At 43.4% G+C, this 24,554-nt stretch overlaps 1 protein-coding gene across 1 annotated transcript in view; it reads left to right on the top strand.

Moving 5' to 3' along the window:
• LOC147307437 (cysteine-rich motor neuron 1 protein) overlaps positions 1-24,364 on the top strand; it is a 36,077-nt gene extending 11,713 nt beyond the window's left edge. Inside the window, exons 4-15 of the mRNA XM_086275831.1 lie at positions 2,563-2,805; positions 6,393-6,572; positions 8,128-8,322; positions 9,480-9,608; positions 9,932-10,085; positions 12,401-12,522; positions 15,534-15,752; positions 18,098-18,313; positions 19,297-19,512; positions 20,194-20,316; positions 20,745-20,923; positions 22,038-24,364. Coding sequence (XP_086131957.1) covers positions 2,563-2,805; positions 6,393-6,572; positions 8,128-8,322; positions 9,480-9,608; positions 9,932-10,085; positions 12,401-12,522; positions 15,534-15,752; positions 18,098-18,313; positions 19,297-19,512; positions 20,194-20,316; positions 20,745-20,923; positions 22,038-22,232 — 2,171 coding nt within the window. The 3' untranslated portion in view covers positions 22,233-24,364. The remainder of the gene's footprint in view (positions 1-2,562; positions 2,806-6,392; positions 6,573-8,127; positions 8,323-9,479; positions 9,609-9,931; positions 10,086-12,400; positions 12,523-15,533; positions 15,753-18,097; positions 18,314-19,296; positions 19,513-20,193; positions 20,317-20,744; positions 20,924-22,037) is intronic.
• The last annotated feature ends 190 nt before the right edge of the window (positions 24,365-24,554 follow it).

The following is a 24,554-nucleotide window of genomic DNA, read 5'->3' as shown; positions in this document are numbered from 1 at the left end:
TGAGCAGCCTGCGTTAGACTTTATTGTAAGTAAAACATTTGCCAATCAGCACTTCCAACTGAAGTTTATTTAACTCCAGTATAGGAATTAAGCCAAAAACCGTTAAATGGGTTGTAGCCTCCCTTAATTCAGGGGTTTTCCCTCATTTTCTATGACACTATTCAGCTACAAAGTTTATCAATGAGAGCTTTGTGGCACTCCTCACTGTTCCCAGGTTGCTTGAGTAAACACTACAGTACAGATACCTAACACTCCTGCTCTATTTATCCGGAGCCAGAAAAATTCAATGTTCCCCTTATCCTCAATTTCATGTGTCAGTTATGTTACCCCCACACACCAAAATAGAGCTCTCACAGTCTTAGAGGGCCTCTCCTCCATGTTTATTCTTGGTCAGGCAGACATCAAACAGTTACTTAACGGCACTGCCGTCAGAGCATCATGCACGCTTGTTTTCTTGATTTGAGGACCGGCAAAGTCAAACCACTATCAGAGCATGAGCAGACTGGAAAGTAACCAATCAGTTTCCCCATCTGGTGGCAAAACTCAGGGGAGTTTTCAAATGTCAGTGATGAAGCACATCCTCTCAGAGACTCGTGTTGCGCTTTGGAGTCAGCACCCGTCTGGGAAGACCATCAACAGAACTGTCTCTCTGGAAACATTACCAAACCCCAAGCATTGTTATGCAACCTCAGCCAGTATCATTCCCTCTCCTCAAAAACCAGATGTATGCAAAGATTGCAAAGCATTTCTCATAAATAAATCATAGTCCTTCATTTTAACGTTCTTATAAGGCACTTATTTATTTACACGTTTTCTCCTGCACTTGTTAATACTGCGTTTACACACTTTTCCCCAGGAGATCTGGGAAAATAACTTCTGGGACCCAACATGAGTCTGCTTTTCACAAAATATCTCTTCCACCCTATGTGTAAACATTACAGGGACACTGAGGACCAAAATAAACATATCCATTTGGCCTCAGTCATCCACGTCTTGAAAGGTAGATACTGTTCTCCTAAAATGCAGTATCTGTTAAGAGGGGCACTTTTCTTTTCCTGAACAGGTTCCAGAATACACTCCTCCCCCAGTTTACCAGTAACCCTGCACCTCTTTCCCCTCTAACAAGGGGTATCAAATCTATTACACTGACTCTGGCTGATGAGTTAAAAACTGCATCCTGGTATTCTAAATGAAGGAGAGATTCAAAACTGGGAAAAAAAATCTCTGGTAAAGATTGGCTGCTATTAATAACTGGTTTTAGAATGCAAGGTTCTGTTTGGATTGTAAGCCATTTAAACCAGGCAAGGTGGAATCTGAAGCCCATAGGCAAGATGTGCAGACCCACCAAACATATCCATGTGGGCCCTCCGGAGGTAGTTGTGGGACTGTGTGAACAGGACAAACCCACACATGGTCCATATGGGCCCCAAGTGGGTGGGCTCGTGTAGACTAGTACATGTGAGTAGCCCACTGTCAGCTGCCTGTACAATTCAATTTCAATTCAATTTTATTTATACAGCGCCAAATCACAAAAACAGTCCCCTCAAGGTGCTTTATATTGTAAGGTAGACCCTACAATAATACATACAGAGAAAGATCCAACAACAGTGGATTGGCGACAGTGGGAAGGAAAAACTCCCTTTTAAGAGGAAGAAACCTCCAGCAGAACCAGGCTCAGGGAGGGGCCATCTGCTGTGATTGGTTGGGGTGAGAGAAGGCAGACAGGATAAAAGACATGCTGTGGAAGCATACAAACCAATGTGGTGCCCATAGCAGTTTTGCAGGTAGGTCACTGTGGGCTGCCCGTAGCATACCCATGTGGGGGCCACAGCAGTTTTGCCTTTTACCCATTGCTTTGTGGTGTAGTAGTTATAAATTTCCCTGGAAAGAAGATTCCCAGCTCAAACTTGAGTAGGTTATGTCAGGAATGGGGTAAAAATCTAGTGTGAAAATCAGCAAAAGTCAAATATGTGACAGTAACTGCTTTGGCTACTCCTTGTTATTAATGGACGTTTTAGTCCACAACTAAGACCAATTGGTGGCAGCAACGTAGCAAGGGGGACATGTGGGCAGTGCACCCCATGATCACAGAGGACAGCCAACAACTACTGTATGTGCATACTGTGGGTACATTACAAGCCTACACTGTGGGCCTTGTGGATTTGCCTAAAGTGGCGTCAAATGTACCCCAAGGTGGCATGTTTTGGGGAGAGCCTTGTCATGTGTAGAGAGGGGCCTTTGCTTCTCTGACAGGATGCTATAGAGCTGTCGTGGACTAAAGTGGGGCTCTGACTGCACAGTTTATGTTGGATGGCTATGTGAGCTCAGCCATTAGTCTGCCACACTAGCATAGTGGCTCATGTTGGTAGCAATCACACATAATTGCAGCTAAACCTTCCACCTTAGCCTAGCAAAAAAGTGCTGACAGAGTCAAATGGTTGAAGGTGCTAACAATGTTAAACCTGTGTCCATTTCACTGTGTTAACTCATATGCAATAGAGTCACCAGTGTCTAAACATGAATGCGAGTCCATGTTTGTGTGTGTGTTTTTGTTTTTTACAGAAGAGCTGAGGTGTGCTGGGGTGACGTGCCCCAATCTGCAGGTGCCTTCCTGCCCCGAGGGTTCAGTCCTCACCAAGAGCTACAAGCCTCCTGCTGAATGCTGCCCCTCCGTACCACCCCAGTGCACTTGCGACTTCAGTGCCTGCCACAAGCCCCAGTGCCCGAGCGAACAGCACCCCGTTTCACTTGGTCAAGCCAGCGGTCAGCCAGGAGACTGCTGTGATGTCTACGAGTGTCAGAAAGGTAATTTCACTGATGAGCAAGCTACACACTGCTCTTGCTCCAACAATAGCAATTTCACAGTTGATGTGCAAATTATTTTGTTCAATATTTTGCTTTCTTTTTGTTTTTTTGTTGGGTTTTTTTGTAGACGCAGTCATTTCCTCCTCCTCTGTGAGCTAATTTTTTAAGGGAAAATGAAAACTCTTAATTGGATAACTGCTGTCGGGCTGTTTATCAGGCTGGAGCAATGCTTCCAACTGGTTTTCCAAGACATTTTTAGGGGTGTACATACAAAAACGTTTAGTTTAATTCCTAAAGGGTTATTAGATATAACGGCTTCTTCGTCCATTTCCTCACTTGGGTATTAAAAAGAGAGAGTGACGTGGTAGCAGGCGAGCAGATGCTGAATGCGCGTGAGAGTATAACACGTCTCTGTCGTGAGGCAGAGGCAGCCAGGAGCGCTAGGAAGGCAGGGAGGGGACCTGCGGTATTGGTCTGTTTACTCTGCACGCCCAACAAATATTCACTGTTTTACCAACAGAACAAATTCACATTCTGGCCCCTGCACATGTATAAATGAGTGCTGTGTCCCAGAATTAATGGTCTTAACAAGCCCGGTGACCAGAAAAGTGCTTAGGCTATGAATTTGCTCAACAGAAGTGCAGTGTCAAAGGGTTCCTGTCTGGTCACACGTCCAAAGGGAAAAGGTTCATAAGTTCATTGATGGGAATGCTTTTTATGTGCTCCAGTCTGCCAGTGGGGAGGGTAATCGAGTCCGGCAGGCCAGCGGGGGCTGAATGGCAGCCTTGGGGGCCATGGGATCAGTGTTTTGATAACAAGTGTCTGCTGTTCTTTGGGTCAGGGGCTTGATGCCTTTTGTGCTGCTCCTACTGTCCGTTAGGCTTGCATGACTGCATGCCGTGTCAGAAAGCTCCACCGGCAGGGACAAGGACACGCACCAGAGCCCTCGTCAGTTCCACAGTCCTGCATAGGCCTCCGTAGCACTCACTACAAATGCAGAATCTTAAAAAAGTCTTAGGTAATGTCAAGTACAAAGCCTATCGTCTAATGGAACACATTTCAGCATGCCCTTGCAGTGTCTCTGTGTGAGGCTTGGACTGATTATCTTGTTTCCATTGCCCACTTGGCTGAGGACTGATGTTTAGTCAGGGTTAGTGTGTGCAGTGACAATAAGCTCCACCTGTGTGTTTTGGCCTCGTCAGCAACGGACTCTGCTTCTTCATTGGCTACAAAACAGCAAACCTGGCAGTAACATCCTGACCTGATGTCATCTGATATTATAGAGGACCCTGTTTGATCCTGTTTGGCTGTGGTCTGCTGTTTATCAACACTTTGCCTGGCACATATTTTGCATATGTCCCCAGCGGTGGATCCGGAGTAGGTTTAGTGCTGTTGAGATTTCTGGAGATGTTGAGCAATAAGGCTGAGATCACCGCACTAATCGTTCTTTGGAAACTTAGCTTGACTTTGTTGTAAACACACAGCCAAAAGCATCCGTGTCCTCACAGCTTGACAACTGTTTGTGTTGGTGACATGAGATATACTCATATTTCTGCTTTGCAATTTGAGTTTTCAAAGAAAAGTGCGAAAAGACTGAACATCACCAAGCATGACTGGAATTTAGACTCTCTGTGCCCCAAGTTGTTTTAGGGATTACCATTAACAAACATTGCGGAAATCACATGTGAGCATCTCCTCATGTGACTTCCTATTGCTTCTGTGAGCGTTAAAAACTCGTTGCCTGCCTTTTGATTTTGGGCAGCTAAAAGCCCTTAGTGCATTTTCTTCACTTAGTTCTGCTGCACGCAAAGGAGGACAGCGGGAATACTGAGCGATAGGGGAAGGGGGGCTGAAAAATGGCAAGGAAGAGAATAAAAGTTCACCAAATCCCTGCTCCACTTTCAACTCAGCTGGCACACCTGATTTGTATTAGAGTGCAGTGCTGGTTGTCAGGAGGCATGGGGTCATTGGCACAGACACTTTGACTCAAAGGTATGGCGTACAGATGCTGCCGTAACCTCTGCTCTCATTTATAGAAACCACTGCCCCCACATCTGCTTGCATTTGTCCAATACATTTATTCACATAACTAATCCACCTACTCCTCTATACAGACTTTCTTACATAACCACATTGTTTCACTTCCCTCATGTTGGCTTGTGTTAGATTAAAAGCTTGTGGCTAGATGAGATCTTTGAATGTTGAGTGACCCAAGCGACTGTGATACATATAAATGTGTAATATTACCATTGAGATGTCATACCTCAAAAATTCTTAAATTGAGTATTATTATCTATATTTGCTATTTCTTCAGAATTGTGGTTATTTTTCAGCATTTCTTGTTACATGTTATTTCATAGCAAAAATTGCAGAGATTCCCAGCCATGTTCTGGGTGTACTTCCGCAGTAGCTCAGGTTTATGTCGAACTCTGTTTGGGTAGAAAAGTTAAAATTACTAAAATAATAGCTAAGCAGTTGGAAACACCCAAAAGTGATACAAAATTTTAAACAAAAATGGATAATTAATGGGGGAAATGTTTAAAAAAGTTAGCTAAACCTATGGTTAATAGCTAGCCACTAGCCAGGCTAGTGGCTAAATTTTAAGCTAATATATATAATATTATGAGTCAAAATAGCTAGGTAAAATTATAAACAGCACAAATTCACCTTAACCTAAACATAACAGACAAGCAGTTAAACTGGTCAGTAAGGGTCATGATATAATTAGCTGTTAAATACTAGAGTAGTAGGCTAAAAATATATGCTAAATAGCTGACATATATGGGTCATTGATAATTGTGGGATGAAAGGAGTCTGGATTCAATTTAAAATTACTTCAGTTCAACACATTTGAAGATTAGACATGTTGGTAATGAGAACGTTGCTCTTTCAGGGGAAAAAACACTGAAGACCACTGACCAGTTAGCATGCGAACAGTATTCAGAGCTAGTTGACTGTGCACAGGATCAGAGTGCAGTTTTCCAATGTTGCTGCAACTAAGCTAATTCTTTTCAAGGTTTGGCTAAATCCAGCCAACAGAGTCTAAATGCTTGGATGCTTTGTGGGAATGGCAGGCCAAATCATTGATTCACTCCACCTGCCACCAGCACGCTGCGCCCAGCTTCTGCCAAAACGTCAGACCCACCACTGCTTTCTTTTAGTCTGCATGGCAAGAGTCCAGAGCCATCTCAAGACTGGATAGGTCCCTGTGAAATTCCTCCTCCAGTTTCATTGTCTGATAAATACCATTTTTGCCCCATGGGGCTTATCTCACCCATCAGTCTACCGCAGCACCATTTGGTTCAGATAAATATTACTATCAGTAGTAGACAATGAACAAATGTTTACGAATTTGTAATTAATTGTATAAACTTGTGATAACCTCTCACTAATCAAGCTTGACGTGTCTATTTTTTTTAAAGGCATTGTTCTCTGGTGGATCTGATGAAATTATTCTGGTGTTAATCTTAGCCAAATGTAGGACAGCTGACACAGCGTAGTGCACTCGTTTATTAGAGTGTATTGTCTTACTCAGATGGAGTCCAGCTTAAGGTTGACAGCCTGTGTCTGATTTTTCTTTCCCTTAGTCACTCCCAAGTGTGTCCACAGTGGGAAAGAGTACTCTGAGGGAGAGGTGTACCGCATGGACCCGTGCTGGCTGTGTCAGTGCCGGGGAGGAATCTCCTTCTGCTCCAAGGCAGAGTGTGCTGAGCTTAACTGTGAAAACTTCTACATTCCTGAGGGAGAATGTTGCCCCGTCTGCATAGGTACACACATTTGCTTTATTATTCAGTTAAACTGTGTCACCTTTCGCTGATTATTACACTGTTAAAACTGGTAGCCGTAGACATGGTTGTGCCAGAGGTTTCTTCCTGTTAAGAGGGAGTTTTTCCTTCCCACTGTTGCCAAAGTGCTTGCTCATAGGGGGTCATATGATTGTTGGGTTTTTCTCTGTATGTATTATTGTAGGATCTACCTTACAATATAAAGCACCTTGAGGCAACTGTTGTGATGATTTGGCGTTGTATAAATAAAATGGAACTGAATTGAATGGTGGCATCGACTAAAACGCCTATATGCCCAAATGATGGGAAGAAAAGATGATTCAGCAGCAGTGAAGGCGATATTAAGACCTACTTTAATGTCTTTCTCACATAACCAGCTTTCAGAGTCGTTAACATACCTGACGAAAAGCGGTGCAACAAAGAGTCATCCCCCAGTCTTTTCCGCTGGGGAGATTTAAAAACACAAAAACCTTTTTTCACTGTGTGCGCCGCAGCTCTGTGAGATCTGGATCGTGGTTAATGTTTAAAAGAAAAATGGCCTCGTATGGCAACCACATTAGTCTGCCAGAAGCCTGTGGATGGAGACGGTAGCCTTTGGCCTCTGACTGCGTGGCTACAGTCGATCAGATGCATAAAAGGAGGAGTGGGGGGGAAGACGAAGAGAACGAGTGCAGAGGAGAAATCATGTTAGGTCAGTGTTAGAGGTACAGCTGGAATGTGCAAGCATTTAGATGGCATGGAATGCTTTCATCTTTTGTTTATGGAAATCTGTACTTTCTTACTGCACTGGATGCAATACTTAATCTAGGTGAAAAGGTAAGATTTTCTGTGTGTGGTGATTCTCAATCAATGTTTCTTTATAAACAAAGGATAAAAGGACCCATTTGAAATGGAAAGCTATGCTACATAATGTTTGGTTCTCAAATCTGTTGATATTTAAAGGGAACCGTGACAAAATTATAAAATTGGCTGTGGCGCGAGCACAGGGACTATGTCAGTGGAAAAGGAAAGAAAAAGTCCTGTTCAGGGTCATTACATCCGACCTCAAACACTCAACCTCTCAAACTCAACTGGGACAACAACATTAACGTTTTCATAATTTCACCCCGTTTTAAGGCTAATGGGAATGGATCCCAAATTTCCAAAAGTGCTTTCTTTGCTTTGGAGTGAAATTTACATGATGAAATGATTTCTCAGCTATTGAACGAAGGAATGCTTTTACCCCATTATAATGCACAATCTGGACACTGTGGACTGTCTTTCTGATGTGAACCTAAACCCCTACGCAACGCTTGTCACAACGCCAGGAGCCTTTCTCCATTTATAAATGTAAACGAGTCATTGACATTCATCAGTGTTTTCTTCATATCTCTTGTTTAACTCCTTCATTAAGTATCCAATTTACCCCAGTTAGGCTCTCACTTGTTGTTAATACAAACCCAGTACAGGATCTGAGAACCTGAGCTAAAAATGATGTCAGCCTTTCTTTCCTTCGTACCTAAACCCACACTGTAAACATCTCTTTCTTTCCTCTCAGATGTGTCAATGGCTAGCACCGAGGCCAGCTGCTGGGTGAATAATAAGCTGCGAGCCCACGAGGAGCAGTGGAAAGAGGATGACTGCACCTTCTGCCAGTGTGTGGATGGCGAGCCGCACTGCACAGCCATGGCCTGCAAACAGAGTTGCCACAACCCGGTGAAGATCCCCGGAGAGTGCTGTCCCTTCTGTGAAGGTACGGTATGCAGAGTTGTGTTGTCCTTCAAATGAGTTACGCATTAGCACACATACCAAATGCAGGGCACTCCTGCGTCCCTGCAGCTTTTCTACAGAGCCCACTCAACATGGGCTCATTAAAGGGGGAGGCCACAGTTGTCCTGGTTCAATCTCTGTCTGCCTCTGGCTCCTGGGGGGCGTTATTGTGGCTTCCCACCCTCATTATCAAGAACATTTGTGACACACGCTCTCTCGCTCTCTCTCTCACTCACACTACAAAAACATTTGTTGATTTACGTATCTGTGCATTGTCTAATTTATGTGTTCCTGGGGCTGTATGTTTGTTTTTTTCTTACAGGAGCAACAATGTGCATTTTAAATTTGTAGTCTGTCCTTTTATTTTGTTTCCCACCACCCTCTTGTCCTGAATTTGACATCCTCATAATAAACCACATATAACTGTAATAATAACTGAAACAAACAGAAATAGAACAAATTTTAATTGCAAAAGGTGCCAGAAAGGGCAGGATTTAAAAAAAAAAAAAAGTTCAGCAGCACAGAGCATTTTTCTAGCCATGGGGTTCTTTCTGTTCTTTTTATTACCTTTGCCCACCAAAATGAGACCCACCTGTCTGTGTGTGTGTTTGTGTGTATGACATTACAGCATCCTTTTAACACAGGAGGCTGTATAATTGAGGTAGAGCCTTTTTTTTTTTACTTTAAGCATACTTAGTTACAGCTCATTGGGTGCTGTTCCTCCCACCGAACGTGGCAAAAAACGTGCAATGGGAACAGTGGTGTTACGGGCCCGTGCTCGTCTTGTTCCATCCTCATTTATTGTGGCACCACAGTGGAGTTGGCTCAAAATCAAGGGGCAAAGGATGCTTTTTAGACCCATTCAGCTTATTAATAGGAGACAGTTCAGCACAATAAGACAGAGAGGTACAATCCCCCTTAAGGTGCAACCCACCCCGGTGTAATTGCTCTGCATTTATCCGTAATTACTGTTTATAAGTAGGGCAGCGTAAATAGGTAGCTATTAGACTTGGCACAAAAAGCTCACATGGAGTAGAACAACTAAAGGGATTCAAGCACACAAACATAAAAAAACAGGAATACATTCATAACAGTACCTTAAAAGTTCTCACTCTCTATTATCTCACTTTTTTTTAACAGAGCCTTCTTATGAAACTGTAAGCCCTTTGCTATGTCCTCCCCTGGACAACTGCTCCCTGTCAGTGAATGACTGCCCCTATGGTTTCCAACAAGACAAAAATGGATGTCTTCTTTGCCAATGTCTCAACAGTAAGTCTTGATTTTTTTTTAGCTCACCGTAGAGGGTTAAAGTTACTGGGAATGACTTTTAAACGCGTGACGAGATGATACATTTCTTCTCACGTGCCGCGTCTTGCAGTCCCACATTAAAGCTGTGGACAGTGCTGTGTTTACCCGTTGCAGCCACTTGGTTTTGACAGCAGCGTAGACATGTTGATGTTCATCACAGCTTATTGGTGTTTTACTTTGTGAGCAGGAATGTTGCTGCGAGCGGCTCCATGGCAACTCGTGCCTTTTGCCTTTAATGGATTGCAGTGGTCGTGATCAGATGACCTCCTTCTCAACTCTTTCAGATGACTCCTGCCCTGACCTGGGAACGTACTGTTCCCTGCAATGCCCAATGGGCTACGAGAGGGATGATTTTGGATGCGAGGTGTGCGAGTGCAGCGTGCCCGTGCCAAAGTGCCGACCTTTGAGCTGCACTAAGACCTGCCCCTACGGATATGTGTGAGTACACCCACTGATCCGCTGAGTCCAGCTGTATGTTAATTTTTTCATTCGTGTTTTTGAGTCTGATTTAAACACATGTGTCTGTCAGTGCTGCGCTTAAAGTTTCAATGGCTTTGAATCTTTCAAATATTTTAAAATTACGTCAGCGTCTTAATGATCACTTCACAGTCCGTAGCTGCGTTTACTCCAGGAAAAATGGCTTTTAAAGAGTTTTAGTTTTCATAAAAACTACAAATCATTTTCTCCCAGCCATCCCTCCACTGCATATTTGTATGGTTAAATAAGATTTTCAGTACTTAATAATATTAAGTGATGCCCTTCCAAAGAAAGTATACCAGGCAATTGCAACAGTAGTCATCAAAGTGCCTACTTTGGTGGCCAATCCCGGGTCTCTGTGTTAGCTTGTGTGTATATTTGTGTGTGAGTCATTTGCTGTGGGGTCCGCACTAGCCGCTCGGCCCTCTACAACTCCTCTCCTCCTAATCCCATTTAACCCAATCAAACATCTGGAAGTGCTCTGTACTGGGACGCTTGGTCCCCAGGCACCATTCTCATTTCATTAATCATCATCCTGTCTCAAAACAACGATCAAAAACACATCAGGACAAAAGCAGACTTTAGGAAATATATACAGTTGGGATCCTTCTGATATCGCCACCGTTCTTTCTGGAGCCACAGCTCAAGAGGGGCACAACAGGAGAGGAGGATGAGTTGGATCCTGCAGGGAGGAGAAGAGCAGGAGGTCCTGGCTTTATCCTTCATAAGCAGCTGTTTTGGTCTAGCCTTAGAAGTCTGAAATCCTCTGAGAGCTTGCCAGTCTTACAATGCAAATCTTTCTTCTCACACACAACCCTGAATGCAGCCACCGCAGAGAGATGAAAAAGCACAAAGGATCTCTGTGTTTATACTGGGTGTATTGATGACATCCTGTGAGCATTGTAATGTACAGTACGTGTTCAAAAACAAATGGCGCTGGCCTGTGAAGCGAGAGGAATGTAAACCGTGTGTTAAACATTCCTAAATGAAGGACTCTGCGGATACTTCTCATATCTGAAGTTTTTGTTTGTGCCGTCAGGATTGGTTTTTTTTTTCCACCTTTCATAGCTCAAACTCACAACTGGGACCACACAGGTTATGAATGGCATTCTTCTGGCCATTAAGGTTGCGGCCTGCTGGAAATGATCCCCCCTGGAGCCCAAAGTGCTGCTTGGCATTCAGCATACTATCTTTAAACAAAGCCTTACTCTAAGAGTGCAGCGCTCTCTGCCTCTGTGTTTGTACAGTGAGGCTGTAGCCAACCCTTCACAGTGTTGTTTCAATAGCTGTTATTGCTGTTTCAGCATAGATGGGGTCCCCTGTTTGCTGAGCCTGAAATCCTGTGTCCTCTTTATGGGACACGGCTCTGCATCACAGGGTCGAAGGCTTCTTTAATTTTTCACCCTGGCAGACGAAGATTAATAGAGTAATTATCCGGGTATAATGAGGCCACCGTGTGAGGTAGGAATCATCACGCACCTGGAGGGTAAGACAGAGAGGAAGTGGCTGGGCGAAGATGGATGAGACAAGGTTAAACAGGACTAGTGTCTAGAAGGAGACAAGTGCAGACACACAGGTTGTACTTTCACTTGGGTTTTTGCCAGTTTATCAGCGTGCAGCTCATTCGTGTTTTATTAGGTGGAATAATTGGATCCAAGTGGTCTATTTCCAGACACTGGAAGCAGATCAGATCAACAAAATGTATGTTTGTGAAGAAGTCCCTGTCCCTTCCTCTAATTATTGGACCATAATGTCCTGGTGGGAGCAGTAATTTGTAAATCAACCAGAAGTTTACAGTGACAAGGACCCAGTTCTTATTTTTTTCCATCTTTTTCGATGAGATCGATAAGATTTTATTATTCACAGTAATGCTAATCTAGCCACTCTTCTTATATGTCTTATACGAGGCTTTCAGAGCAATAAGAAAGGCAGGAAAGTGAATTGTGCTCTTTTTTTTCCAGAGGCTTCGGGCTGGTATGATGTGCAAACCACAGGGATCTCACATGTTGGCCCTTTATTTGCTCTTCTTCAAAGCCAGCTAATATAGAGAGGGGAAAAGCAAGTCCAGATGTTGATTATTCATGACTGAAACATCTGCGTTTCGCTCTATCACAACACCATGTTTTCCTCTATGTGAAGCAATTTGAAACCACGTTTGAGCTACACAGGAGTGGCATTGTTTAGTCCTGACACTTTGTTTACTTCCTCACACACTCTTGCAGTAATTAAGGCTTTTTCGTGTGCACTTCATCACGCGTATGTTTGTTCCCCTGCAGCAGGAACAAGCATGGCTGCGAGATGTGTCGCTGCGTCAAGTGTCCTCCCTTCACCTGTGACAAGCACTGCGTCAATGGCTACCGACAGAACAGGAAGGGCTGCTCCATCTGCATGTGTAAAGGTAACCGAGCTCTCTTATTAATCAGGTGTGCGTCGTGATTAAAGGGATGCTTCGCTGGCTGTGTTACTTAAGCAAAAGACACAAAAGAGTCTGTCGTTTCATGCAGAAGTTTGTAACTTTATTTGTCTAAACATTTAGCCAGAAATGAGATGAGACACTAAAAAGCACTAACTGGAAATTCATGTAAAAAATTTTTGAAATGACCTGATGAAGCTTAATCATCCAGGTAAGGTAAGCAAACACTACGTCCAGGTGAACAGGATCAACTGTCTGTGATTTTGTAATGACCTTTAAACAATCGAAGAGCTTTATGAGCCAATATTTATTACTGAATAAACATTTGAAATTAATGATATGATGATAGATTCAAGATGGATACAAGTGGTGACACAAAACTGTGAGATATTACTAATAATTGTACTGTGAAAAAGTCTTGAACCACTCTTTATTTCTTTATATTTTGCTTCTAAGGAGCAAGCCTTCATTGTAATTAAAGTGGTCTTTGGTCAGAGTTTTTCTTTTGGCACTTTCTGCTTTTTCAAACTGGAAGAATTAAGCTAGAGATGCTAGAAGACACAGAGGGAAGATGACTTCATGATCTGACAAGAGACAGGGGAAGACCGAGACAGTATATACACATGAGGGTGATTAGAAGTGGAGACACTTGGGAACACAGTTGGAGCAAACTAGACATAACGAGAGAGGGGAAGGAAAACTAAACGTAACACGCATGGGACAAGAGACTATCACAATAAAACAGGAAACAGACAGACACCAGCCGCAGGAAAACATGGGGAACACAATGAGACTCAGACTGACTACATACAGAAACACAGAACAAGAGAGTGCGAGCGGGGAACAGATAGAGAGAGGGCGAGAAAGAAAGAGTTACACCGGATTTGACATTCATAAGCAGACATGGAAGACTAGCGGTCCCCAACCCCCCGGCCTACCGGTCCGTGAGTCATTCGACGCTCAAGTGTGAAATTTATGGTTTTCGGGTTTTTACCGTTAACTCGGTTTCCCTGGGTCTTTTCCCGTGTTGTAGTTGTGTGTTTGAAAGAAATATTTACACGTTACCATAGCGACCAGAGAGCATTGAGGGGCAGAGAGGAGGATGTTACTCTCAGTGTTGTTGCTGCATTTCACGAGGACGCTGCTAATAAAGTTTCACAGTTACACAGTGAATTCACGTTTGTTAATACCAGATTTTGTCTCGGTCGTATCATTAATTTTGTTGTATTTATCCGCGACACCTTAAAGCCGGTCCGTGAAAATATTGTCTCCGATGCGCAGGGGAAGACACAGCAAGGAGACAAGACAGGGAAGACAGACTGGACACGAAAGAGCACAAAACAAACAATAACAAAGAACTAGAAACATAACAAACGGTTCTCCAAACTGAACGTTAACATTTCATTAACCTGCAAGAAATGAACAAAAGACTCAAAAGCCTGGGTCAAAGACAGAGGACTATGACAGATTGATCCACAGCTCTCTAAAGCCTCAGAAAGGGTCTCAGTGGAAGGGCGTCTGCCAAGAAGCCATTATTGAGGAAGGGAAGTAGAGAGAAAAGGCTGAGGTGAGCCAGATTACACAAGAACTGGACTGAAAATCTGTGGCAGCAGGTTGCATAGAGCGATAAATCAAAAATGTACAATTTTTTGTTTAAATCATCGTCAGGAGATAGGAGGAGATCAGGATAGAGGTAGGAACAGCGAGTGTCTACAGCATCTGTGAAACAGCCAGTGGACCTCGACATTAATGAAGCTCTGGGATCCTCACAACAGAGATGAAGACAAAATACATCAAAAGAATAGCTATGAATGTCCTTCAAAAAGCCCGGAGAACTATTCATGATAGCTACTTAAAGATAGGACCTAAAAGCTGGACTACGAGACTTTAGTGGTTAGTAAAAACATTGACTTTCCATCTCATTAGAATTGCACAAACTCAGTTTTTGCTTCATATCCTGTATTTCTATCTATGTTTGCACGTTTCAATCAATGGCTGGACCTAATTAGCATTTCCGTAGCAAAATATAAAGAAGTATAGAGAAAGAAGAAGGGTGAGTCAAGTAGTACAAGATGAATAAAACAGTTGCCTTTCAGGTTGAAGCCAACATAGTTTCTAATTTTAATACAACAGGCCACTGTAATATTGCAGTAGTTTAAAACAAGTTGTAGAAAGGACATTCAGGGTACTCTCAACAGCCAGTCGATGTAAAAAACAGAATTGTTCATTTTAATCTCTAAATTCACTGATCATGATCACCTTCTTCTTTTTTATGAGTCAGAGGATAAGCCCTGCCTATTTTATGCAACCTCTTGACCTTTAATGTTCAACCGATCAACCTTCATATCATAAGTTCAAAGATTATTGAGACTTTTGCTTGTGTGCTTGCTTGTATATGTTTCACCCATCTCTAAATTGTTACATAGAGCTACATCCTCACGTTTAACTGCAGTTTCCCCACATGGCCTGAAGTGTAAGGGGGAGAACACAGGAGAGCTTAGTTTCTGATTTTAACCTGAGCTTTGATTTCCTGTGACCTTTTGCTTTACTGCCGTGAGACTGATGCTTTTATGCGTGCTTCTTGTTGATGTTAGCTTTATCCTGGGGATGTGTATGCAACTCTAATTAGATTCCCTCAAATTCCTGCTTTAAAAGTTAGTATGCAGAAGCCACTTTTATGCCTGCAGCTGTGTTTACTTTGCCATTTTAGAACTAGTATAAATATCTCATCCTCAAATATACTTAACCTTTTCTTTGGTTTACGAGGTAATCTGTGCACCTACTGCACAAACACAGTAACACACACACAGAGATGTTCCTACTGCAAATAATCCACTGTTTGCCTGATTTGAAAGTCCTGAAAGACTCTCTTTGTAGACTAATAAAATATTTAGTGGTAAAAAAAATTTTTGGGAAGTCAGTAAAAAAGAAAAGAGATTTGGAAATTTCCTATAGCTCTTAGGCATCCCAGTAATGCCTGCACCTTGTGTCTCCAGAAAGTGGTCACGTCCCGAGCACCACTGCCCCGGCCCCAGTGTCCAGCTATTGCCTCACATCCAATGGACAGAAATATGAGGAAGGTGAGGGCTGGCATGATGGCTGTCGCGACTGCTACTGCCATTCTGGACGGGAGATGTGCGTGCTCATATCCTGCTCAGTGCCCAGCTGTCTTCATCCTGTTGTCAAGCCTGACCAGTGTTGCCCTACCTGTGAGGGTATGTTTCTGTGCTGTTTATAGCAAGTGTTTTCTTATTTTCATAGTTTGGGCTCATCAGTAATAATCTATGACATCAGTGACATTGCTCAGAGGAAGTCTGGTGAGTCAAGAAAAAACAAGCAGACAGATTTAAAACATCCCTTCCACCCACCCTCCTTATTAGTTGCACATATTTGCAAAGCCAAACAAGGGAGAATAGTGCAGTTATTCCCAAAGCTATTCATATAAAACAATTATCCCTATTTACACAAAGACTTTCAAGTCTCTCAATCATGCTGTAGTTGCCCGCATCTAGTTTTCCAGTCCAATAACAGTTTATTACCATCATTATGGGTGCAGCCACGTTCAAGTCTTTTGCTGTCTTGCTAGATCTCAGCATTTACTCCTGGTGTTGTTGTGATCACTAAAATTAATGTACAAAACTAAGAAAATAAGACTAAAGATTGGTTTAAATGAAACACTTTAGAGATCAGAAATAGTTCCAGTGACGTTATATAGTCACACACAGCAGGCAGAGAGCTTTGACTCAGAATCTAGCTCTTAAATCTCGCACTTTCTGGCCCCTTAAACATGCAAACACCGTCTCTGTTTCTCTAAAAATGGAAAGGATGCGTTTTTTTCTTTTTTTGGCCTCGAATCTTCAAGTGTAGGGATATTTATGGAGGAGTGATTCAGTTTGCTCTTCAAATATTTAAAGGGGAATGTCTACAACTTTCAGAAGCTATGCACACTTTAAAGTCAGGGGGACAAAAAGTCTAATATCTTGCAGATGTCTGCTGCTCTGTTGGACAGGAAGATGTTTTCATTAGATCAGTTAGTTGACAGTGGTTAATAGACAACGGTCTCCATAGCATCTTTGTTTTTGCAACTTCTGTTCATATATATATATATATATATATATATATATATATATATATATATATATATATATATATATATATATATATATATATATATATATGGGAACCATGAAGAGGCCGCTAGAAAAGCTGCAACCACCAAGTACCTGCAGAGGGTCAGGCAAGTCCTGAGGAGTCAGCTGAATGGTAAGAACAAGATCCGGGCCATCAACACCTACGCCCTGCCCGTGATCAGGTACCCTGCTGGGGTAATAGGCTGGCAAAGGAGGAGATAGAAGCCACTGACATAAAGACAAGAAAGCTCCTGACCATGCATGGAGGGTTTCACCCCAAGTCCAGCACCCTGAGGCTGTACGCTAAGCGGAAGGAAGGGGGCCGGGGACTGGTGAGTGTCAGCACCACAGTCCAGGATGAGACAACGAACATCCAAGAATACATTGGGAAGATGGCCCCAACTGACCGAGTGCTCAGTGAATACCTCAGGCAGCAGAAACCCAAGAAAGAGGAGGTAGACGAGGAACTATCATGGAAGGACAGGCCCCTGCATGGTATGTACCACCGGCAGATAGAGGAGGTGGCTGATATCCAGAAATCCTACCAGTGGCTGGACAAAGCTGGACTGAAAGACAGCACAGAGGCACTAATCATGGCAGCACAAGAACAAGCTCTGAGCACAAGATCCATAGAGGCTGGGGTCTATCACACCAGGCAAGACCCCAGGTGCAGGCTGTGTAAAGATGCCCCAGAGACAATCCAGCACATAACAGCAGGGTGCAAGATGCTAGCAGGCAAGGCATACATGGAACGCCATAACCAAGTGGCCGGCATAGTGTACAGGAACATCTGTGCCGAGTATAACCTGGAAGTCCCGAGGTCAAAATGGGAGATGCCCCCAAGGGTGGTGGAGAATGACCGAGCTAAGATCCTGTGGGACTTCCAGATACAAACGGACAAAATGGTGGTGGCTAAGCAACCGGACATAGTGGTGGTAGACAAACAGAAGAAGACGGCCGTAGTGATCGATGTAGCGGTTCCCAATGACAGCAATATCAGGAAGAAGGAACACGAGAAGCTGGAGAAATACCAAGGGCTCAGAGAAGAGCTCGAGAGGATGTGGAGGGTGAAGGTAACGGTGGTCCCCGTGGTAATCGGAGCACTAGGTGCGGTGACTCCCAAGCTAGGCGAGTGGCTCCAGCAGATCCCGGGAACAACATCGGAGATCTCTGTCCAGAAGAGCGCAGTCCTGGGAACAGCTAAGATACTGCGCAGGACCCTCAAGCTCCCAGGCCTCTGGTAGAGGACCCGAGCTTGAAGGATAAACCGCCCGCAGGGGCGTGCTGGGTGTTTATATATCTATATCTATATCTATATATATATATATATATATATATATATATATAGATAAGATAATTGTTTCACTGTGTCATGTAGCAGCTGTTGTTAAAGGCCGAATGAATGAATGTTTCGTCTTCTCCTGCTGTAGACGACTCTGGCAGTGGTCAGCCTGAGGGGATGGACATGGTGGTGTGCAGAGCACCTGGGGGAGAGTTTTATGTGGAGGGGGAGACCTGGAACCTGGACGAATGCACGCGCTGCACCTGCAGGAAGGGACGCGTCCTGTGTGACACCGAACTGTGTCCCCCAGCTCTTTGCCAAGCGCCGATCAGGAACAAGGACACCTGCTGCCATGTATGCGCAGGTAATTCAAATTAAATAAGTTCTATATAATTAAAATATTTTAGAATATTTTCAAATGTGTCATCACAGGTTTGGATGGTAGGCAGGGAGCTGTGAAGCTGTTTTCAGTGTTCTACCAGCATGTGGTTTTGGAAGGTCTTGCACGTTGCACTCTGTTGGGCAGTTTTATGTCAGGCACACAGGCTCATAAAGAAACCAGCCAAGACCGGTAGGGTTTACGCAGAGATCCTCGAGGCCAGCGGCAGCACATGTGTTCTGCTTTTTACCCTTCGGCCCACACTGGAGGCGCTTCTAACTCTATTATTGGACGGGCAAGAATGCAACTGATCTCGCCAAATCTATGCTAGCTCTCCGGTCACGAGAACGTCTACAAAATGCATAACCACACGCATATTTTATTTACAAGTGCACCCAAACAATTCCCTCACAAACTCATAAACAATGTGTCCCGAGCACTCCCCAGCATGAGGCTCACAAATCAGCAATGCATGACTGCAGCCTGAGAGCTGCTCCTTGAGAATGCCGGTCTGCCTTATCACTGCATCTGCCTGCAACAAAAGCAGATTGTCAAGGCCAGGCTTTGATATATGTATGGGTCTGGTCACCAGGAATGTGGGAATAATACAAATCTCACAACAAGCCCTGTGATGTATGTGTACATTAGAGTAGCGCTGTGTGGACAAGCTAACTCAGGATCATGAAAAAGCCATAGATCTCTTTTTCAGCAGGGTTTAGGTTGAACATCTGTTATAGATATTCATATGCACACGTTCTACATCTGAACACAACTCTGAAGACCTAACAACTTGTTGACTGATCTGTTCAATAGCAGGGTTAAATACAGTCGTCATTTAGGAGCAGAGCATATTAGAAACGTGTAGAAGCACGCTGTAACCCGACATTACCAAGTCCAGTTAAGAGAGGAAAGAGCTGTAATGCAGTGTAACCTTCTGCTTTTTCATTAACTTATTCCCCTGTGTGCAGAAGAGACGCCCCTCCTGCCAGTGAACAACAGCCAGCAGGAGTACTGCATAACCAGCGATGGAGACGTGCTGCTAGCTGGAGACTCCTGGAAGGCCAACGTCTGCACCAGCTGCACCTGCAACAACGGCACTATTCAGTGTTTCTCTCAGCACTGTCCAGCTGCCAAATGCAGGGTGCCTGTTTTACGCAAGGGCCAGTGCTGCCCACACTGTCTCGGTGAGTGGTTAGAGCGGTTAGAGTTTTAAAACGTTGGTGCCAAATTTGTCTTTAGACCCAGCTTTGATTGTTTTTTATTATACTACCTAAAACATGAGCTTATATTCTATTCTAAAATTAAAGTTTACATAACACTTCTAGTCAAAGTGAAAAGCTTGTTGATGGGGGAAAAGAGTAATTCATAACCCTGCACGTCAAAAAGGAGGGAGGAACTGAGGGAATGCCAGCGTCTGGACCGTTTGTGTGTTTGTTCATTAGTCGTAGCCACTCTGGCGCTACATAGGCAAACACCGTCACTTGCAAAATATTCCATGTGACACATGCGCACACACACATACTCTGCCTGCTCCGAGCATAAACATTCCTCGAGCATCTGCACATTCACGTTTCCTCTGCAGTGGCACAGGAAGGCAAAGTTCCATGTCAGCTTTTCCTATAGAGGAAACCCTCAGCATAGGCTTCCATTGTTCACCTCCATATTTTACCAGGGCCTTTGTTTTCGTGATATGCCCAGAGGAAAAATGCTCTGTCTTTTTTTTAAAGCAGACACAGCGTATAAACACAGCTGAAACACAAGGGAGTCTATACACTTACTCATGGTTAGACATATTTATGCCTTTTTTATTGCGTTACACCATTCATATTTGTAATGGATCTCATTTCTTGTTCCTGTCTGAAAAGAAATGACGACATCAGTGCCGGTGATAGTGTCGACAAGCCGCCCCAAGGCGAGAGTTACCACGACAGCGGAGAGTGCGGTGTGGCTCACCACTGTCACTGTGCCGCCCATCATTGCTGTTACAGGTACCTGCTTTTACAGACTTCTCCCCCCCACAGCCGTCTCCACTGACGTCCACTCCCCAGTTCCTTTAGTGCACTACAGTAGTAACCATACATGAGTAATTTGGCATATTTGCTATACTCTGCTGCCAATCCCAGTGAGTGTTTATACTAATAGAGTGTGTTAGGAACAACTTGATAAATGAATGAAATATATACTAACTCATGTTGAAGTAAACAGTAATGATGAATGGGCATAAGCAAAACATGATCTCCATGGAACAGGAGTTAATTCTTCAGCGTTAGCGTTTGAGGGGCGATACAATGAAGTCGACAACAACAGAAAAAAAAGACCTGTTTTCAATTTAGAGTTGGTACATAGTGCTGGCTCCATAACGAGCACGCTGTCATTGGGATAAATATTCAAAATAAATGTTGTCTTTGTTCCACAGATGAGCCACGTTCGGGTGAGAATTACCCCAGCCAAACAGAGATGGCTCTCATCTACCAATCAGCCGCCTGGATCCTGGCAGGTCTCCTCTTAGCCATCGTGATCTTTCTCATCGTGGCGCTACTCATCAATAAGAAGAAGAAGTGGGTGCAGATGTCTTGCTACAGTGCGCCAAAGAAGGTGAGAAGTCTCTTGCTGAGGTCGACACGACTTTAGGATTCTTTCAAATGAAACACGATCAGGTCGTTCATAAAGTCTCTACCATGAAATGTGACTGTGGTAGCTGATTCTACACTGCAAGAAATGAAAACATCAGAACTCAATGGTAAAAAAAATCATGTTGATATTTGCACTAATATGGACTGGCTAACGTGTTGGGAACAAAAGGATGCCACATTGTTTGGTGGAAATGAAAATTAACAATCTACACTGAGATGAATTCAAAGACACCCAGAAGAAATGATTCACCAGGCTAGTCCACTTTGATGAAATCTCACTGCAGCAACTCCACCAGTTGTGGGACTTGCCAATTCTGGTATTCTATGGCAAGTGCCAGTCAGGGCCGACGCTGTTGGGCAGTGATCCTACTAGAGGATGTCAGACCTGCAAGCCACTCTCATGAAGTCTGTTTCTGATTGTTTAGCCAGAGACCTTCACACCAGTGGTCTGCTGGAGGTCATTTTGTAGCTCTGGCAGTGCTCGTCCCGTTCCTCCTTGCACAAAGGAGCAGATACCGGTCGTGCTAGTGGGTTGAAGGCCTTCTATGGCCTTATCTAGCTCTCCTAGAGTAACTGTCTGTCTCTGAAGCTCTTCCATGTTCATGAGACTGTGCTGGGAGACACAGCAAACCTTCTGGCAATGGCAAGTACTGCTGTCCCATCCTGGAGGAGTTGGAGTACCTGTGCAACCTCTGTAGGGTTCAGGTATCTCCTGCCAGCAGAGACACTGACTCAGCCAAAGTGCAAAACAGGCGAAAAAAGAAAACCGTAGGAAAAGTTGAGGAGGGAAAATGTCGGTGGCATCCAGCCTGTTTGGGGACACTACAGTGCACCTGTTGTGAATTTCATTAACACCAAAGCAGCTGGAAGCAATTAACAACCCCCTCTGCTACATAACTGACCAGATCAATGTCACAGAAGTGGAACTGAGTGTTCCTTTCATTTTTTTCTTTTTAGCAGTGTATTATTTTTAGTGCAAACAGGTGCAACATGGCAACCTGTCACTGCTTATTAGCTATGATCTGAACTACAGCAGTAATCTACCAACCAATGATTTTGGTCCTTTTGCACCACAGACAGTGATCCTGAAGAAGCACGTCAACAAGAATTCAGTGGTCTACATGGAGCCTTCGAAAGACAACAAATTTCACAACGTGAAGAACGACTGCGGCATCATTCACTTCTCTCCAGAAATGAGCTCCCCCTGTACGGAAAAGTTGACCATCCCCAGGGCCAAACTGAGCATGGGCAATGACTGGACGCCATGCTAAAAAACGAACAAAAAAACACCCCTCAGACTCTGCAGATCAGAGCTGTCTGGCACATCCCTCTCGTTTCTGTTGCATCCAAGGTGGTTAATGTAACAGCACACACACCTTGGGCGCTGCCTTCTTCCCACCATTCTCTGTGTGACAGTAAAAACAAGGATGCTCTTCAAGACTAAGCAAGTTACCACTGACTCTTACATTTTATGCCCTCATTTTTCTGTATTTGAACGCTCGGGCGAAGGGACTTTCTGTGAGGTAGATGGACGGGTGGACATATAAAAGCACGGAAGAATGCGGCAACCAGACAGATTTCTCTGTGAAAACCAGACTTTGACTGTGAACACTGTAATATACCTGCTTATTATTGCCTCCTTTGGAACTGGAACTTTGGGGCAATAAGAGGAGCATAAAAAGCTTTAGGACAGGGGTTTGGGCAGTAGTTTAAAGGGAGCATAGGTGCTGCCCTCTTAAGCAGTGCTTCATTGTGGTTGTAATCATTGTCATTAGCAGGGAGGCCAAAGGAACTTTTAATCCAGCTGGATCGAAATTGGTTTCTGCATCCAAATCGAAACAAGTCCGTAGGCTTCATATTGACCTCCAGATCCAAACCCCTGCTTTTCAATGTGTGATTTCCATGTTGTTTTTTTAACTTCTAAAGCCTTTTTACTAGATATTGTGTTTTCCTTGCCCACTCTTTGCTTTTAGAGTGGGTGTCTATGTGGGGCCAGAGTGGAACATTTTAAAAATAGTAGTCTAAACACCCACCTGCCAAAATCAATGACAGGAAGGACACATATCCCAGCATTATTTCTTTCATTCCAGTCAAGTCTGATAACAAACTGCTTTTATGCAAAAAAAAACACCCGGTTTGGGAATTGTGTGAAATGTGTCTAGACTTGTCTTCGTTATATTAGCCAAGAGTCATAATCTTCGGACCCAGCCTCATCTGATTTTGGCTCTTTCCACAGGAATCTGCCACTCCAACTCCCAAATCTCAGAGTGATCTTCATCCAGCTAGAATGTTATTTTATTGATAGCAGGTGAGACAAAAGGGTGCCAGACTTCATCTGGGCCTGTAAGGAATGTCTTTGATACCATGCCTCACTTCACATCTTCATTCACAGCTGTGTGTGTGTGTGTGTGTGTGTAGGGAGCTACTGTTCTTACTTGCAAGTGATTGTTAGTAGTAATTCTTTTAAAAGCCTTAATTTTATAGCCTTAACTAATTTCTCTGTTGATGTCTTGCAGTTGGTTAACAACCATAAGCCCGTATCAGGAAAAAAAGAAAAATCCCTCATTGTTACTGAGATCGTGTTGTGCCGTTCTCATTAGCTCTTCAAATAAGAGAAAATTACGTGATTTGTAAGAGTAGCTTGCTAGCATCTGTACACAGTGGTACATGTTGCAACATCAGAGCATATTAGAAACGTAGCACTTTCTTTAGAGCCAGTGTTTTAGAAAGCCCACTGCGGGATTCTTAGTGGGATAAAGGCCCTAATCAGGGATTTGATAGGCGTATTAAGGACACAGAGATGTTAAACCACTCAAGCGAACATGCTGTTGCAGCTAGATTCTCCATATCAGTCTGATCGGTATGTGGTCGGACAGTATCTGAGAAGCGTTATGAAATATGTTGGGGTTTCAAAGCAACGTGTTTCGGATCAGAGTCCATTGCCAATATCTCGATACAAAGATATATTTGATGCCAAAATTGGTCGGAGACCAATTCATAATGTGTTTTAGCAACTGAGTAGATCTGTGTATCTGTTTTAATCAAGAGTATGTGCTTTAAAATGAAGCGGTGACTGTAAAAGCTTACGCAATTCTTTGTTCTTCTACGTGTAAAAAAAAAAACAAAGCAGCTTAAAAAAAGTAGAGAAGAGTACCTTATTTATTTTTTCACATAGCTTTATTTATTAATACTTAACTCTAGTTTGAGATTTTTTTGGAAAATGAATTTTTAGTAGCCAAAGCTGCTGTACATTGTAGACCATTTACCGTTTCTTTCTACTATATTCTGTACAAGCTTATTTATTTGTGTTCAAAATCCTGTAAATATGTTTCTTAGGTGATGAACTGTAACATTTACACTTATTTTGAAAAATAAATGTGTGAACCAAAGTGGCACTGAGAAAAAATTCAACTGCGCTGGAGGAACAATTCTCCAAGGTGCAGTGATGTCATCCGTTAAGTGGTTTCTGCTTCTCTTGCAGGCACGTTTACATCCGCTCCTGGACTTTAAATTGAGTCTTTGGTACGGGTCACAAGCACAAAGCAAAAAGACCCGGGATAATAAAACACCAGAAGACATGCAGGCCAGACCAG

The sequence above is a fragment of the Aulonocara sp. 'chitande type north' Nkhata Bay genome, linkage group LG19, assembly GCF_057382095.1.
Source record: "Aulonocara sp. 'chitande type north' Nkhata Bay isolate Kocher_YH1m ecotype deep benthic linkage group LG19, A_spYH_male_GT1.1, whole genome shotgun sequence".
Taxonomy (NCBI): Eukaryota; Metazoa; Chordata; class Actinopteri; order Cichliformes; family Cichlidae; genus Aulonocara; species Aulonocara sp. 'chitande type north' Nkhata Bay.
Note: the sequence above shows the minus strand (reverse complement) of the source record. Positions and strands in the feature narration are given on the sequence as shown.